Consider the following 18,787-nt stretch of genomic DNA (forward strand, 5'->3'; position numbering starts at 1 on the left):
TCTATCTCCCTCTCTTTCTGACCCTTTCCTGCTCACGCTGTCTCTCTCTCTTAGAAAAAAAAAACCCATTTCTTCTGCTTCTATCTTCTGAAGCAGATTATATAGAACTTGGGATAATTTCTCCTTAAATATTTAGAATTTACCAGTGAACCCATCTGGGCCTAGTGCTTTCTGTTTTGGAAACCTATTAGTTAACTGGTTCAATTTCATTAATAGATATAGGCCTACTCAGATAGTCTGTCTCTCTGCCTGTGTGAGTTTTGGCAGACTGTGTCCTTCAAGGAAGTGGTCCATTTAATCCAAGTTATCAAATTTGTGGGCATAGAGTTCTTTGTAGTATTCTTTTATTATCCTTTTCATGTTTAGGATCTGTAGTGATGTCTCCCAATTCATTTCTTTTTTTTTTTTTTTTTAATGTTTTATTTATTTCTAGGAGAGAGAGCGAGACAGCGTGAGCAGGGGAGGGTCAGAGAGAGAGGGAGTCACAGACTGAAACAGGTTCCAGGCTCTGAGCTGGCAGTCAGCACAGAGCCCGACGCGGGGCTCGAACCCACAAATCGCGAGATCATGACCTAAGCGAAAGTCGGACGCTTAACCGACTAAGCCACCCAGGCGCCCCTCCCAATTCATTTCTGATATTAGTAATTTGTATTCTCCTTTTTAATTTATTGATATTTTCAAAGAACCAACTTTTGGTTTCATTGATTTTTTTTCTATTGTTGTACTGTTTTTAATTTTATTGCTTTCTGCTCTATTCTTATTATTTCTTTTCTTCTGTTACCTTGAATTTAATTTGCTTTTCTCTTTTCCATTTTCCTAAAGTGGAAGCTTAGGTAATTGATTTGATTTGATATGGTTATATTTATTTATTTATTTTCAGTTGTTTTTTTTAAAATTTTTTTTATGTTTATTTATTTCTAGGAGAGAGAGAGAGACAGCGTGAGCAGGGGAGGGTCAGAGAGAGAGGGAGTCACAGACTGAAACAGGCTCCAGGCTCTGAGCTGGCAGTCAGCACAGAGCCTGACGCGGGGCTCGAACCCATGAACCGCGAGATCATGACCTAAGCGAAAGTCGGACGCTTAACCGACTAAGCCACCCAGGCGCCCCTATTTTCAGTTTTATACCTTTGACAATGAGCAGTTGGTTCTCATCCACATTAACTAGATTTTTGAAAATTAATGTGGTTATGTAAAGTTATGTATCTGTGGTGACAGATACATAGGTGACCAGTGTTTAGAGCTTGTTTGGTGAATCTTCATTCTCCTTAAGTTTTTCTGGACAACTGCACATGGATATGGTATGGAAATTCCCTATTCCTTTGGCCCAGACAGCTTTGTTGAGCCTGGTGTCAGTGTGCACATCTGGAGTTCCCCTCTCCTTCATGAAATTTTCAGATCTCTGAGTGCCTGAGGGGCACGCTTCTTGAACTCCACTGCATGGATGTGCTTGTGACTGTTGATGGTGTATTCTCTCATCACTACTTCATTGATGGCAGAATAGCTCTTCTTCTCACCACTCTTCTTAAAAAGAGCCATTTTGCCAGGCTTAGTTTGGAAAGCTTAAATGACTGATTTTAGATCTTTCTTCCTTTTAAATACATACATTTAATGCTATGAATTTCCCTCAAAGTACTACTTTTTCTGCATCCCACAAATTTTAATAAGTTGGAGTTTTATTTTCATTTAGTTAGAAATACTTTAAGATTTTGCTTCAGATTTCTTCTTTGACCCATGTGTTAGTTAAAAGCATGTTGTTTAATCTCCAAGTGTTTGGGGATTTTCCAGTTATCTTTCTGTTTTTGGTTTCCACTTTAATTCCTCTGTGGTCTGAGAGCAGACATGGTATGGTTTCTATTTTTTTTTTTTTTTAATTTGTTAAGGTGTTTTTTTATGTGGTCTGTCTTGATGAATGCTCCCTGTGATCTTGAGTATAATAATGTAATCTGCTGCTGTGGGATGAAATGGTCTATAGAAATCAGTTTTATCCACTTGACTGTTGGTGCTGTTGAGTTCAACTATGTCCTTACTGATTTTCTTCCTGTGGCATAATTCAATACAATATTACTGTTGTTATTCTGAGCAACTTATTGTCTGTTAGATCAACTAAAAGTAAGAATAAAACTTTGGGGGCACCTGGATGGCTCAGTTGGCTGAGTATTGGACTTCAGCTGAGGTCATGATCTTGCAGTTCCTGAGTTTGAGTCCCACCTTGGGCTTGCTGCTGTCAGCATAGAGCCTGCTTCACATCCTCTGTCCCTCCCTTTCTGTCCTCCCCCACTTGCACTCTCTCTCAGAAATAAGTAAACATTTTTTTAATGTTTATTTACTTATTTCTGAGAGAGAGAGAGAAAGAGAGAGAGATAGTGTGAGCAGGGGCGGGTCAGAGAGAGAGGGAGACAGAGAGTCTGAAGCAGTCTCCAGCTCTGAGCTGGCTGTCAGCACAGAGCCTGATGTGGGGCTTGAACCCACAAATCGTGAGATCATGACCTAAGCCAAAGTCAGATGCTTAACTGACTGAGCCACCCAGGTGCCCCAGTAAACATTTTTTAAAAAAGAAAGTTTTAATTTTACCTTTACTTATTCCTTTTCAGAAGCTCTTCCTTTCTTTATGAAGATCCACTTTTCTGACCTATATAATTTTCCTTCTCTCTGAAGAATTTCTTTTAACATTTCTTGCAAGATAGGTCTACTGGCAACAAATTTTCCTTAGTTTTTGCTTGAGAACTCTATTTCTCCTACACTTTAAAACTTTTTAAAAATGTTTTATTTATTTCTGAGAGAGAGAGAGAGAGTGTGAGCAGGGGAGGGTCAGAGAGAGAGGGAGATACAGAATCTGAAGCAGGCTCCAGGCTCTGAGCTGGCTGTCAGCACAGAGCCTGATGTGGGGCTCAAACCCACAAACCGTGAGATCATGACTGAGCTGAAGTTGGCTGCTTAACTGACTGAGCCACCCACGTGCCCCTCTCCTACACTTTTTAAAAATGTTTATTTCTTTTGAGAGAGAAAGAGCACGTGCTTGTGCACAAGTGAGGGAGGAGCAGAGAGAGGGAGAGACAGAATCCCAAGCAGGCTCATCTGTGCTGTTAGCAAAGAGCCGTACTCCGGTGCTTAATCTCACGACTGTGAGATCATGACCTGAGCTGAAATCAAGAGTCAGACGCTTAACTGACTGAGCCATCCAGGTGTCCCTCTCCTACACTTTTGAAGGGTGATTTCACAGGGTAAAGAATTCTAGGATGGTTTTTCTTTTTCTCTGAACACTAAATATTTCACTCTACTGTCTTCTTGGTCACATGGTTTCTGAGGGAAATTTGAATGTAATTCTCATCCTCAAGCTCAGAGAGTCTTTCTCAGCCGTGTCTAGTCTGCTACTAAGTCCATCAGAGGGTTTTTCATTTCTGTTATTACAGTGTTTTTGATTTCTACAATTTCTCTTGGGTTCTTTCTTAGAATTTCCATCTCTCTGCTTACTTTGCCCGTCTTTTCTTACATGCTATCTATTTTATACGTTAGAGCTCTTAGCAGATGTTTTAAAACATCACAGATGTTTTAAAGTCCCCGTCTGGTAATTCTAATGTCCCTGCCTTGTCTGAATCTGGTTCTGATGCTTGCTCTGTTTCTTTAAACTGTGTTTTTTATTTTTTATTTTTTTGCCTTTGAGTATGTCTCTTAATTTCTTCTTGGCAGCCAGGCATGATGTACTGGGTAAAAGGCACTGTTGTAAATAGGCCTTTTAGTAACTAACAGTGGTGAAGTATGAGGGGAGGAGGAATGTTCTGTAGGCCTGTGATCAGTTTCAGTGAGCCTGTGCCTCTAGACTCTGAACTTGCTACAGGGTCTCAACCTCGTCTCCCTCTTATATGGGACCCAATGCCTAGAGTGGGCTAGCATTGGGTACTTCCCTTCTCTCTTTGGTAGCGAGGTCAGTAAGGCTCTGAAAAAACCCCAGGCTCTGGTTAATAGCTTCTCCTGAGGGCGGTCCTTGTCAAGAACAGAATGCTTGGAGTATTTCCAGGCGGTTCCCTCTCTCTTCCCACTGCTGGAAACACTTGGGGATTTTTCTCCAGTATTCACTGTAAGAACTGGGTAGAGCTCAGGAGGTCAAGCTTACAGAAGTGTGACGGGTTCCCAGTGACTGAATCTCCCTGGACTGTTTCTCTCTCAGACCCTGAGCCTCCTACCTTTCGTCAGTGAGAGTTCCGGTTTCCCTGCCATGGCACCCAGGAGGGTTTTTCTTCCAATTGTGGTTCTAAGTATCCCCCTGTGGATTTTCTCATTGTGGGTGTAGCAGTTTGACTCGTGGCCTCACTTCTCTCGTGGGTATTAAGAAGGGTTGCTGGGGGCACCTGAGTGGCTCGGTCAGTTTGACCTTTGGTTTCAGCTCAGGTCATGATCTCATTGTTCATGAGATTGAGCCCCGCATCAGGCTCTGTGCTGACAGTGAGGAGCCTTTTTAGGGATTATCTCTCCCCTCTCTCTCTGTCCCTACCCTGCTTGTGCTTTCTAAATAAATAAATAAATAAATAAATATTTTTTTAAAAATTAAAAAAAGAGAAAGGTTGTTGGTTTTTAGTTTGTTTGCTTTTTTACTTGTTATTGGGATGAAGTGGTGACTTGCATGCTTCTTACATGCTGGACCTGAACCCCCGTGATTGTGGTTTTTATGCTGAATTCAAAAGGCTTGTGGGACATCCAAGTGCAGTTGTTATTCTGTGAATGATGCCAGAATGGGGGTGGGGGTGATAAATGAGATTAGCCAGGGGTATGGTTCATGTGGGAAGAGAAGAGAACTGAGGCAATGTCCTTGAGAAAGACCAACATTTAAGGAAAGACAAGATGCTAACAAGGCAGAATAAGAATGAACCTGAGACGGGGCACCTGGGTGGCTCAGTCAGTGTTCAACTCAAGTCTTGATCTCAGAGTTGTGAGTTCAAGCCCTACGTTGGGCTCCACACTGGCATGAAGCCTACTTAAAAATAAATAAAGTCTTTTTTAAAAAGGATGAACCTGAGAGGCAGGAGGAAAATCAGAAGAACAAGACCTTGTGGAACCTAGGGGAAGAATGTTTTAAAACAGGGATTAGCCAGCAAGAGTGAATGCTGCCGAAAGGTCAAATACATTAAGGGCTACAAACGTTCTCTTGGAGGGAGCTTTCTGGTAGTGTGGATGAAAGCATTTTGAGTGGTGTGGTGTAGGTGGAATACAGATCAGAAGGAAACGAGAAGGAGAAAGTGAGGCAATGGAGTGAGAGGGTGAGATTAATTTTTTCAAGAAATTTGTGAGAGATGGATTTGAGGGAGTGCTTTTTCTCCTAGTAGGAGAGACTTAGGCACATAGTAAATGTTGATGGGAATGAGTGGAATGAGCTGGAAGAGGGAGTGAGGGAAAGAAGAGACAGAGGAGGGTAGGTGGTAGGTGGAGGGAAATCTCAAAGAAGGCAGGGAGGTGGTGAGAACCAGGGCACAGGAAGAGGGATTAACCCTTCAGAGGAAGAGTGATGTCTAGTCCATTTTATCAGGAGAAAAGCACGTAAGAATGATGCAGGTTATATATTATGTCCTTTAATCTTTACAGAACTCTCTGGGGCTGGATGTTCTTTCTCCCAATTTTCAAATGATGTAATGGAGGCCTGGTAAAGTTAGGTAATCTGCCCACAGTCTCACAGGAGAACCTAGGTCCTCTGACCCCAAGGTTTCTTTGAACCCCAACTATAACACTCATTTGCCTGTGATAGTGTAAAAGCTTAAGTTCCCCATAAGGAAGTGCCCTGGAAATGACCGAAATCTAGTTGGGTCTTTGTTTTATGATTTAATAAGCAAAGAGCTTTTACTGCAAGAAACATGCAGTTCTGTTTGGTAGAGACCTAGCTAGAGAGGTTATGTTTGATTAATGTTTGACCAATTTCGTATCAAAGGTCTGACTTTTCTTTCTGAGACAGACTCCTAGAATAAACAAACCTGCTTCTGCCTCTTTGTGTGGCTGAGAAACACTAACATGCGTATCTTATATAGCTTATCTGCTTCATTCTTCCCAATGTTGAATTGCCACCAATGTGGGTACAATGGGGTCTGTGTTATAGATGAGAAAACTGAGGCTCAGAGAGGTCGAGTAGTGTGCTCAAGGCCCCAGAGTGGGTGGCAAAACAGGAATCTGACTTTCTGACTCTAAATCTCTTGCTCTTTCAACAAAGCATTGCTTCATGTAGCTTGGGAGGTAAGGAGGAAATTTCTGGTTGGAGCATGAATTAATTATAAGACTCTGTAATATGCTGGGGCATATAACCTGCCTACCAGGATTTTGTCTTTCTCCTTTCAGCTTATTTAACTCAAACTGAGAAGGCATTGCAGAACTGATACCAGTATTTACATAGTGCTAACTACACACTGAGCATTGTTCTAGGCGCTCTAGGTGTAGCAAATGAATCCCAGAGCAAACTGTGGGGTAGGCTCTATTATGGTCTCCATTTTACGTAGGAGAAACTGAGGCACAGAGAGACCCGAGCTTACTCAGGGTCACACAGCCTGTAAGTAGCAAAGCCAGGATGGGAACCTGGAACTTCTGGCCTCTGAGTCTGGGCTGTGGCCTCTCAGGCAGGCACTGTTGCTCGCTAACCAGAACGGTGACACTGGACTCACGGCATTGATTCTCCGACTTCTTCCCTGTTTACTCAGTTTAGTTATCTGACTAGAGGCATAGACTTTGGAGTCAGACCTGGGTATGAATCCCAGCTCTATCACTTACCGTGGTGCGACCTTGGACAAATTGCTTCCCTTCTCTACCTGCTCAGTTTCTTCATCTGTAATATGGGGACACTGATAGTACTCAGAGTCTGCGAGGCTTGAATGAGATAAAGCCCATTAGGAGCTCAGCAGGAATGCAGGGCAGTGGACCATGGGCAGGAGTTGTTATTAGGAAGTATATCATGATGTTGACAATGACCAGCAGATTGGAGCATAGGTCTGCTGGACTCCGTAGCCCCCACATCCCCTACCATGCCGATGACGTCATCCTGGTGCTCGGCAGGCCCCTCTTGCAGACTTCCAGGATGCTGTCTGTGGGCTATCAGTGTTCTGTCCACTCAGGTGGCTCTGTTGGCCCTCTCTCTTCCCATCCCACTATGAGCGCACTCCATGCAGAGAGGCAGCAGCAGGACCAGACTGGGAGTTGGGGACCAGAGGAGCAGGGACAAGGAGCCAAGACCTGGTCCATGAAGTGTAAGTCGAGGCCACAGGCGTGGCCAGGGTCACACACCTGACCCTCAGTGTTGCCGGCCCCTCCCTGTGGGAATGTGCAAAGTCTATGGGCTAATGTCAGGTTCACGTCAGATCTGGTTTAGACAAATCCTTGTATATAATGATTCATTACAGGCCGTCTTCTTCTGGAAGTCGGCCATCCTAGTCCCCAGCCCTAGGGGCTAGATTTTGATGATTTTGCATAGATTTTGAAGGTGCATCTAATACTTCTATTTTCCATCCATTTTAAACCAGTCATTGAGCCCTGTCACTTTTTTTTTTTTTTAAGTTTATTTATTTAAGTAATCTCCACCCGCAGCCTGGGGCTCTAACTCACAACCCTGAGGCCAGGAGTCTCATGTTCTACTGACTGAGCCAGCCACATGCCCAAAGTCCCGTTACATTTCTGTTTTGTGACCCTTAGAGAATGCCCGGTAGCAGTGCTGCTCCTCAGAAGGCTGCAGGAGTGTAGAAGGTTCTGGATTTCTCAGGGTGGTCTGAGAGGCCATAGAGCAGAGAGCATCTGTGTTAAGGAGAGAAGTCGGGATTGTTACAGGTAAACTGGGTGTGCTTCCAGCCCTACAGCTGAAGTAAGGCCATGAATTAAAGTGTGATCGATGCTGGCTGAAAGGGGGCAGCTCTGAGAGAGAGAGAGAGCCCAGAAGGTGTGGTACATGGTGGGAGCCCAAGGGCAGAGACGTGAGGACTCTGGGCACTTGCCACTTGGGGCTGTTGGCAGGGCACGGGCGAGCCCCCCTGCCCAGTGTGGGCTTCTCAGCCCGGTCCCCCAGAGTGGCTCCCGGGAGAGGAATGTGAACATGTGTGTGTGCGTGTGCATGTGTGTGCGCGTGCGTGTTGGGGGAGGGGGTGTCCAGAAAGTTCAGCCAGAAGGAATACCCTGTAGGAAATAATTTTCTTTGGGATCTTATGTTTTGTACTGAAGATCTGTTTCTTTTAACATAAAACTGAAAAGACAGCATCAAGCAGAGGTGGTGTCCCTACATGTGCTGTGACTTGAGCAGTCTGTCACTGCTCCTCACCCCGGCCCCCAGAGAGCCCGTGGGAGAAGCACAGGCTCAGGGACCTGGAGGTGGGGTGTTCTTACCTTCCTGTCTCCTGTACTCTGGACCAGGTCTCAGCTTCTCTTAACTTGGGTTATTACGATGTGCACTTAAAGTCTTAAAAAAACCTACAACATTGTGATGTAATTATTAAAACAATACATATTTACTAAAGACAGGATAGTTCTCAAAAACATTTAAAAAGCAATGAATTATTTTTTTATAAAGGTATTTTTATTTATTTTGAAAGAGAGAGAGAGAGAACATACACACACAGCATGAGCAGGGGAGAGGCAGAGAGAGAGAGAGAGGGAGAATCCCAAGCAGGCTCTGTGTTGTCAGCACAGAGCCCATTGTGGGTCTCAAACCCACAAACTGTGAGATCATAACTTGAGTCAAAATCAAGAGTCAGATGCTTAACTGACTAAGCTACCCAGGTGCCCCACAATCAATTTTTAAAGTAAAATATTATTAAATTTTTTGCATCATGGATTCAATTCTAATGATACGGAAGGACACATACTCTCCTTCCTACTGCCTGTTCCCCAGCTATCCTGTTTTGTCTAGGAAGCACACGGTTTTATCAGTTTCTTATTTATTTAATCATGAACATGTATTCTCCACTATCATTTCCCCCCAAATGGTGTTTTAATGGACATACTTACAGACAGAGAGATACGCACTATCCTGTCCTTTATTTTTTGCTCTAACATTGTGTCCTGTGGTCCTTGAAGATTAGCATATTGGGGTGGGTTGTTTTTCACTATCGCCTGGGGAGCAGCAGACCCTTCACTGGCCGGCCTCTCTCCAGGGTCTCCCGGGTCCATCATATTGTGTCAGATTAATTGTGCTGAAATGTCACTCCCTTGCTCAAACCTACCTGCTTCCCCCTCCCAGGAACGATGAGGCCCTTACTCTTCCTGCATCTGACAGCGCGCCCATCCCAGCTGAGCCAGGCCCCTCTCTCCTCGTTGTTACCTTGTCTGCATTTGCTGTTCCTCTCTGCCCTTCCCACCCTGCCCTGCCCAAAGTGGGTCTTCCTTTCTGTTCTTTCCTCCTGGACCCTCTCTCCATGAAACCCCAACTCTCGGAGCTGATGGCGGCACTTACCGCTCAGCACTCGGGGGCTGTCTTTGCCTCACATTGCCACCTACGCATTGTTGAGGTGTGCGGCCCTTGTCCTAACTGTGAACCCCATGCAGACCTGCAACTGCATCTTCTATGTTGTTCACTGCTTCCTGCGGTGCTTTAAATCCCATCATTGAAAGGAAATTTCATGACAGGAAATCACCTGTAAAGTGGGACCAGTAATAGTACCTACCTCTTAAGTTGAAAAATTTGTAAGAAGGCCAAGAAACCTGGCTCTTGAGTGTTGGCTCACCCAGAATGGGGGCAGGACAGAACTCAGTCTTCTCTAAAGAGACCATAGCTGAAGCCTCCTCCTCCTCCTATAAAACCAGGCTTGAGGCTAAATGCTGTTCATGCTCTTCAGAGCCTTGATGGATGTGCTGAGAAGAGGCTGAATCGAATAGGCTGAGTCTTTGCAGGAAGAAGGCGCAGTGCAGGGCTGCTCACTGATTAGCTGCTCAGGAAACACGATGGATAGTATGTTTAGAGTCAGCAGTACATGTTCTGTGGTCCAGAGAGCTAGCTGAAATGATTTGTCCTCCTTTGGTCAATCTTATTGAAAGGAAAGATGAATAACAATATTAAAGAAAAGATTAACGACATCACCATTTAAAAACAATTATTTATTTATTTATTTATTTATTTACTTACTTACTTACTTACTTACTTATTTGAGAGAGAGAGAGAGAGGGACGGAGAATCCCAAGCAGGCTCCATGCTCAGCATGGGGCCCAACGCAGGGCTCGATCCCACAACTCCACAATCCCACAGCTTGGGTCATGACCCGAGCAGAAATCAAGAGTTGGACAATCAACCGACTGAGCCGCCCAGGTGCCCCAATGACATCACCGTTTTTACTTTTACATAACTCCTTCCAGATCTTGCCACTTCATGCATAAAAAATATGTAGGGTAGCTACAGTCAGGTGAACATACTGTTTTGCAGGTAAGTGGGAATCTTGATAGGAAACGAGAGGTAGTGTTCTACGAAGGTACATTCCTCACCCAGGTCTCGTGGCCCTATCTTGATTTTCTCCCTCTTTTCATTTTGGCATGACTTGCCAGAGGTCAGATTTTGTTTTCTTTCTTCTTTGTTCTCATTGCTTCTTAGAAAGATAAATATAAATCCCACCCTGATTCATCTTTTGTAAGCTAGAATGTGATTGGAATGTGAGTCTTGGAGGAAAGTGGGAAGAACATTCACAAGAACATATTTATTGTCACTCACCCCCCATTAGACAAGAGGGTCTTTTCTGTCTCCCAAAGAAATAGAGATCACCCAAACCTTAGATTTACAGAGTTTTTAATCCAGTGACCTCACTTACCACATTTCACATATCATTTACTATTTCCTAATTGTCATTTATTGATCACCTACCTTTTCTATCTCATCTACATGTAATTTCTCACATGAATACACTCCATTCTAACTTCCCAGGGACTCTGTGTCCTGGAGATTCCTTCGTGCCATCATTACTATGTCCAGGGAGGTGGCAGGGATGAGTGGCTAAAACTATAGATGGTCTAGGCTCAAATTCTGCCTCACCACTTACTAGCTCCACACCTGGGTCAAATCACCAGCTAAGTGGGAACCATAAAAGTGTTGGTGTTGGGAGGAGCAAAGGAGTTAATACTTGCAAGGCTCTAGAACATAGTAAGTGCTCAGTAAATATTAGCTGTTATCTGATTTTCTTCTAATCTTCAACGACCAGACAGCATCCTACCTCTTACCTGTGATCTTCTCTGCCTAGTCTTGCCCTGAGCCTAAGGATCACTCACTCTTTTGACAGTACAATATATTTGATGCTTAATTTACACAAGTAGCATCTGGAGACAGTTGCACAATAGAAAGAAAGAAACACAATGTCTGAGTTCACATTTTGGCATTGCCACTTTCTGTGGGTCTTTGGGGTAGTTACTAGTGTTTTGGTTTTGCCATCTGTAAAAAAAATGAATGTTATAAAACATAACAAGGTTATTGTAGGGGCTAAATAAGATAATGCTTAAGAAGTATCTCACACAGGGGCACCCGGAGGGTGCATTTGGTTAAAGCAGAGCCAGACGTGGGGCTCAAAGTCATGAATCCTGAGATCATGACCTGAGCCAAAACCAAGAGTTGGATTCAGCTCAGGTCCTGATTTCAGGGTCGTGAGTTTGAGTCCTGCATTGGGTTCTGTGCTGGGCATGAAGCCTACTTAAAAAGGAAATTAAAATAATCTCATAAACTTCTTCCTGGAGGCAAGTTTTCCCAGCCAGTAACTCCTACCTTAGAAACTAAAATATATCTGGGCATATTTCCTTTAGTCTTTTGCCTGTTGGTAGACACACATATTTTAAAAAGAAAGGAATCCCACTGTATACCAATTTTGCAACCTGTTTTACTTTACATAGACATTTCCCCATCTGTTTAATATTTTCAAAGTCATGGTTTCCATGAGTTATATAGCATCCCAGGTATGTTTATATTTAACTTATTGGACCTTGAGGTTGTATTTAGATTTTAGCTGTTCTAAGGATTGCTGCATCAAATATCTTTGTGTATGAATCTTTGTAACCATCTTTTGTTACTTTGTTAAGATAAATTCTCCTGGGAATAGAGACATTGGGTCAAAGAAAACACATTAAAGGATGTTGGTACACATTGTCAAATTTTGCCTACCACAAAGGCTGTATAAATTACATTCCTATCAACGGTGACTATGGGTGCCTGTCACATCTCACTGTTGCCAGTGCTCTATTGTGTGGTGTTTGTTTTTTTTTTTGTTTTTGTTTTTGTCTGCTTTGTCTATTATCTTTCAACCAGATTGTAATCTCCATGAACAGGCACTGTGGGTGTCTATCTATGCACCACAGAACTTTGCTCAGTGTCGTTCACATAGATAGCCTTCGTAAATATTTGCCAAATGAATGGCTTTCTCTTCACAAGTATCCTTCTGGGGTTAAGAGCTGGGGAATATACTTGAACAGTCACTTTCAAGTTGGTCACGTTGAGAGAGAGGGTTTATATACTTGCCCTTGGTCTCCCATGGAGATGACTTGGGTAGAAAAGTATTAAATCACAGGTAATTGGCTCATGTTCAGAGGGCTTGGAGAGAGGCATGGGGTGCAAGAAACTGAGCTGTATTTCAGGGTCAGTTCTGTAGCATGCTCCAAACGGACATTCCACACCACCACCCATTCTTTCTTCGTGACTGGGTGTGGAGAGGGGCGGGATCTGCTTTTACAACTCAGCCTGTAGCAGAATGAGTGGAATTTTCCAGAGGCTCCTCTTCGTGGCTGTTGGCATAATCACAGCTTTGCCCTCTGGGAGCCATTAGGCTGCAGCTCCTGAAGCCTAGACGGCTATTTCATGAGGTCAGATTGCGGGTCTGTGTATTTATGTTGGCATGGAGAGTCATGTAGGGTTTCGAACCAAAAGTACTGTTTTTATTTTCCTTATACTAGCTCATAACTATATGTTTTGAGCAATGGGGCTAACATAAAGAAAGTGCAGGGACACCTGGGTGGCTCAGTCTGTTAAGCGGCTGACTTCGGCTCAGGTCATGATCTCACGGTTCGTGAGTTCGAGCCCTGCATTGGGCTCTGTGCTGACAGCTCAGAGCCTGGAACCTGCTTCGGATTCTGTGTCTGCCTCTCTGCCTCCTCTGCTCATGCTCTGTCTCTCTGTCTATCACAAATAAATTAAAATAAAAGGAAAGTGTGTTACTCTCCCTTCCCCTACCAGCTCCAACGTGTACACACATACCCTGCACACAGTGGCCCAGATCATTCCCTGGCACTAGGTACTTTTCAGGATGCCAGAGAGTCTGGGCTCATCTTCTGGGAATGACACATTGCTTGGGAGTTTTTTTAGAATCTCCATACCCACTGTGAACATGAGGGGATACTTCCTCTGCTCTATCCCCTGAACCCTCTCTCCTGGGCTAAAGAGGTTTAGAGTATGAAAGATTTGGAGACATCTGAGCCCACAGTAGTATCTCCGTGTTACAATTTCACTTGCCCATTTGTGAATTGAACACCAATTTTTTTTTTGTAATTTCACACATGTGCCCGAGTTCCGGGGGGAGCAGACGGAAAGAGAGAGAATTCCAAGCAGGCTCCGGCACTGTCAGCACAGAGCCCAACACGGGGCTCCATCTCACGAGATGAGACCATGAGATCATTCTGTTTGAGATCATGACCTGAACCAAAATCAAGAGTTGGACACTTAACGGACTGAGCCACCCAGGTGCCCTCAACTCCAGTTTCATAACACTCAGCAAACACGCTTGCCCCCCCAGGGTGCAGGTTGTGGATGCTAAAGGGTAAATCTGGGTGCATACTCGTTCCTGTAGACACAGAATTGGCTTGCTCGACTGTGATGGGTCAGTTTCTTCTCCATTCCCTGTAGCTGTCAGAGTTTATCTTTTAGAACCTCCTTTCTGTAGAGCCATGGTTTCTTTACCCTACAGGCTGGAAGACTCCCTTTAGGATTAAGAATAATCACTGCGGAGACGTAAATCGGCCTCCTGCTAAGGTTCAAGGCTCCCCTAGAGCCAGGGCTGATAGGATTGCGGTCCTGCTAATCAGATGCGCCTCCTTGAGCTGAGTCCTGTGTGGAAAGAGGCCGGGAAACAGGCATCTGGGTCTGGGCCCATCAGTGATGGCTTACCAGTTAGCACACCCTTCCTGGGCCAGCAGCCCCCTTGGTGGCCCAGTTCTGTGACAGGACGACATTCCTGCGGTCGTTTTCTTCAACTGCCAGCTCCTCTCCATTTAATACCTTGTAATCACAAATCCCTGTTTGTATACCAGAGTCCTGTAGCTGCAAAGCCGTGTGTCGCCTTGCCTGTTCATTGATGCCCGAGACAAATTTAAATGGTTGGAATTTTATCTTTGACCTTGATTTTATGCCAGATTTCTTTTTCCCAAAGCTAGTTTTGGACTACCCTGTTCCCTTTTGCACGCTTTTCCTTGTGATGGTAGATGACCTTCTACTGAACTTTCCCCCCAGAATTATGTTGATGTGTCCAATCATAAAAGCAAGTGTTTCCATCTTCACGGACCTATTTAATTGAACAGTTTCATGTGCCAATTCCTACATCATCTCTCCATAAAACAGGATATTGTGTTATTAAGAAGCGTAGAGCACATACTGCATTTGTACTGGAGCTTGAGATAAGGGCAGACAGGGCTGGGAGAAATATTTTGCTGGTTTTTAAGACACCAGTACTGGCGCTTCGTCTTCAACAGGGAAGGACCACCCCACCATGTGAGTTTTGCTGGCCTCTTTCCCGCCATCTCCATATAATCATGACCTTTCACGACAACTCCGTGTATGTTAATGAGCTGTTGTTACTGAAGCTTCACACTCCTATGTCTTGATCTTCTTCTCTTACAGATTTATTTCTACCTGAGAGTTTGCTGAAACTTTGCCGTGAAAACTGGACTCTGATACCTCAGGGGTTCTGAGTGCCTGTTGGGAAGGCTCCGACTTAACTACACAGAACTGGGCTCCGTAGTTATAAAAATAGGGTATATTCCAGGAGTGCCTTGGAGTTTTGGCACCTTGGTAGGTCACGTCTATGAGGGCAGGTGAATCAGAGGAGCCGGGCCCCAGGCCTCCGTGGAGAAGGGGTCCCGGCCTGCGGGCTCTGTGGTATGCCCGCTGCCCAGGGGCAGGCAGGCTCCTCGTGAATGAAGCGGGAACCAGGCGCTTGTGAAGAAGACACGGACATGTCTCAAGTGAGGAACTAAAAAAAGAATTCGTTTATTGAGGGCAAGGGGATGCAGGCAATATAAAAAATGAAAAGCTGATCTGGCTTTCACTGCCTTTACTTTCTCTGCTTCTCAAACGGGGGCTGCATTTTATGTATACATTTTCTGAGGGTCCCGATCTGCTCATGGAGTGGGGAGCTGCGGGGCCGACTCCGTGAGACCCTCAGGAGAACTCTCTTGGGGTGGGGGCGTGGCTCAGTGCTGCCTACTTCTTCCCCTTCTGCTTCATGTGAACCACAAAATAGTCATTGCATGCGATGGTGAGCCCGGCAATTAGTGAGAAGAAGCTCTGGAAGCCCACTTTGCCATCCCGGCACTGGTCTAGGTCCTTCATTATTTTGTCCACAGCCAGGGGGTCTTTCTGATTCTGAAAAGAAAGAACAAGAAATATCAGTCGGTGGCTGCGGTGACGAGCTTCTCTCCTCTGTCCCGCTGACAACCACTGATATACTCTTCCCATTGCCTGAACTCTCGTTTCCGGTTTTAAGTGATCTGTGGAGGTCACCTACGAGTCTTTTTCTGCCTTGAGAGAGTGTTTCAGTTAATTCGTATTTCAAGCTGGGAAAGAGGTTTCCCATGGCATCCTTTCATATAACTACAGGGATCTGAGGAACTGCCTATTTCTAGAAAGAGGAGATTCATGTCAGAGAAGCTAGGGCCAGGCCTTCTAATTCTCAGTCCCCCGTGCTTGCCACTGTGACCTTGTGACTTCTTCTGCTTCTAGTTCACCTGTTTCCACAACTTTCAAAATCACAGGATTCTGCCTAAACTCCCCATCTTGTAGTGTCAGCCTACATTCTCTTAACAAGTGTTTATTCCTGATGGCATGGTCAGATCCTTGATAAAGGGAACTCAAGATCTCTAAACATTAAAAAAATAAATTTTTTTTTTAAATTTTAAAAACACTTAAAAAGTGGGGGTGCGTCTGGGTGGCTCAGTTCACTAAGCATCCGACTTCAGCTCAGGTCATGATCTTGCAGTTTCAGTTCGAGCCCTGCGTCAGGCTCTGTGCTGACAGCTCAGAGCCTGGAGCCTGCTTTGATTCTCTGTTCCCCTCTCTCTCTGCCCCTCCCCGCCATCATGCTCTGTCTTGTTCTAAAAAATAAACGTTTAAAAAATTAAAACAAAACAAAACAAAAATGTCTCGGAAGATAATTTAGGGAGTAAGTTTCATGTCACTCCTTGTCCTAGTGAGGTGGCCAAGTGTGGCTGCTCCCACAGGGTGCAGCCCATCAGATGAGGCGGGGGGGCGGGTGCATCCCTGGAGGTGTGCAAGTGTTCAGGGAAAGTCCCTGTAATCCCCCTGGTCGTGTACCTGAGCAAGGACGCACACTCAGCGTCTCAGGAGTGCTGGATGTTTACATCCCGCACTCAGAAATCCCCTGCGGTAAGGCAGCCGCGTTTCCTACTCGCCGACTCGTGGACCGCAAACTCCATCCTAAGCCATCAACTACAGCCCGCTCTGTGGCTGCCTCCACTTTGGGTGGGTTTTAGTTAATTCTGGCTTCACCCCCAGCTTCCTGGCTGTGGTCAGAAGGAGTGAAACTTGGATGACACAAGAGGTCAACTTTAGAAACAAAACACTCTGTCAGTTCAGCGAGTGTGGGTGTGCCCGGAATTACGACCCATGCGTGGAATAAATGACACCACCGTGTTCGGTACTCTGTGCTACATACACCCTTTATGTTTCTCCTGCTACAAACAAAGCCTTTAGGGAGCCAGGGTCTGTGTCTCACGTGGCATTCATCTTGGCTTCTAACATAGGCAACAGCACAATTAACACGGGTTTAGGAGGCGCCTGGGTGGCTCAGTCGGTTGAGCATCTGACTTGGGCTCAGGTCATGATCTCGAGGTTCGGGAGTTCGAGCCCCGTGTCGGGCTCTGTGCTGACAGCTTGGAGCCTGGAGCCTGCTTCAGAGTCTGTGTCTCCTTCTCTGACCCTCCCCTGCTCACACTCTGTCTCTCTCTCAAAACTAAACATTAAAAAAAAAAAAACCCAAAAACAAAAGAAGCACAAAGATTTAGTGCGTGGGGAATGCCTTTGTGTGATGGGCAGGCTTACAATGAGCACATGTCCTTGTATTTTGTGCTTGCCTGGAAGGAGCACAGAAAGTGGAGGCATGGAGGTCATCCTGTCCAGCCCTCTCATTTTTCAGAGGCGGGAACTGAGGCCCAGAAAGCCAAAGCAACCTGCTCAGTGCGAGAGCAGGGCCAGGCATTTTAGCTCCTGGTTGGAGCTAAACCAGAGGAGGTACAAAAGCAGAGCACCAGCATGTTCTGACTCCTTCTGGGGCAGCAGCGTGGTACCTGCGGCTGCGAGGCCATAGCTAGGCGTCATACCCGCTTTCTTGGCTGGTACTGATGACACGTGAATCAGTACCGTAAAACCCTGCTCACTGAGCCAGGAGTTGGGGGCCTGACTAGTGTGCTCTACACCAGGCACTGGACAAGAGATAGGACCCAGCCTTGTACCATCATCTCCCTTCCCCCATTAGAGGCTGACGTCATCTTCTGCACCAAGCGCAGTAGTGCAAGGTCAGAGGGGCTTGCATATCCCGCTAATCTTTCGTCAAGTAAGGTTTTGCCTTCCGGTAAATGCAACAATCGTGTCCTGAGGGCCTACGATGTAAAAGGACTTTTGTGCTTTGTGTCCTAATGTCCCGAGCGAGGTGTCTGAGCTGGTGGCAGAGTCCTCTTCCAGTCTTGATGGAGCCCTCGATCTTTCAAGCTGTGCTCCTGTGTTCTTGGGGCATTTTTTAAAAATCTCATTAAAAAATTTTCAATGTGAAAAGCAGTTATTTCTGGAGTGACGCTTGGCCTTCATTCAGCAGATGCTTGACACTGTTCCTTTATAGAATAGGAACAATATTTTTAAAAGCCTTTATCCAAAGGGATTTAAGAGACACAAGCCGCTCAGAGTGGCTGTGACCAGAGTGCGACATCTCCAATGTCAGGTTCACGACCTGAGGTGGCCAGTTCCTGGCTGGTGACTCCCTGGGAAGAGGCTCTTCTCCCGTGACTCTGGCTCAGTGGATATGGTGACCAGCTTTGTCGCGTGGTGATTCGTGTGCGGCCTTACTTCAACTCCAAACTATAAGCCCCTTGAAGGCAAGAACTGCGTCTTCTCTACCTTCTGCTTTCCCTATAGTATCTTACAAACAGTAGGCACTCAATAATGTTTAATACATAAATGAACAAAGACACCTTTCTGCTAGTGGCTTCTGCAGGGAAGGGACGGGAAGAGGAAGGAAAAGCAGCCAGGGCCGAGAAGCCCTGGTTCTCCTGTCTGGTTCTTTCTGAGCCTTTGAGCACTTACTTCCAGGAATCCAGGGAACTCCTTTTCCATGAGAACTCTCAGATCCTCCTTCGTTAAGTAGCCCTTGTCCCCAGCAAACTTGTGGAATGTGAACATCATCGTTTCCATGGCATGTTCCATTTGAGACGGCATTTTGGTGAGGTCTGTTGAAACCTTTTAAAAGACGTAAAGAAAGAATTTACATTAACTTTTCAGCCACACGTATGCCAGTCTTCTGTAGGTAACCAGAAGGAAGATGGGTAGTAGATCATCCGACAGACCCGTTTCGGCTCTAAAGTTCAAGGACTTTAAGGCC

The 18,787-nt window shown here is 45.2% G+C and overlaps 2 protein-coding genes across 2 annotated transcripts in view; both read right to left on the minus strand.

Annotated features, from left to right (window-relative positions):
* The window catches only part of THEM4 (thioesterase superfamily member 4), a 79,389-nt gene extending 71,997 nt beyond the window's left edge, over positions 1–7,392 (minus strand). The window contains 1 exon segment of the mRNA XM_077772614.1: positions 7,365–7,392. Within this exon segment, the coding sequence (XP_077628740.1) occupies positions 7,365–7,392 (28 nt within the window).
* A 7,752-nt stretch (positions 7,393–15,144) lies between these two features.
* Positions 15,145–18,787, minus strand: part of S100A10 (S100 calcium binding protein A10) — an 8,914-nt gene continuing 5,271 nt past the window's right edge. Inside the window, exons 2-3 of the mRNA XM_077772601.1 lie at positions 18,493–18,645; positions 15,145–15,543 (exon numbers count right to left, since the gene is read on the minus strand). Coding sequence (XP_077628727.1) covers positions 15,382–15,543; positions 18,493–18,645 — 315 coding nt within the window. The 3' untranslated portion in view covers positions 15,145–15,381. The remainder of the gene's footprint in view (positions 15,544–18,492; positions 18,646–18,787) is intronic.

The sequence above is a fragment of the Crocuta crocuta genome, unplaced genomic scaffold, assembly GCF_008692635.1.
Source record: "Crocuta crocuta isolate KB4526 unplaced genomic scaffold, BGI_CrCroc_1.0 scaffold415, whole genome shotgun sequence".
Taxonomy (NCBI): domain Eukaryota; kingdom Metazoa; phylum Chordata; class Mammalia; order Carnivora; family Hyaenidae; genus Crocuta; species Crocuta crocuta.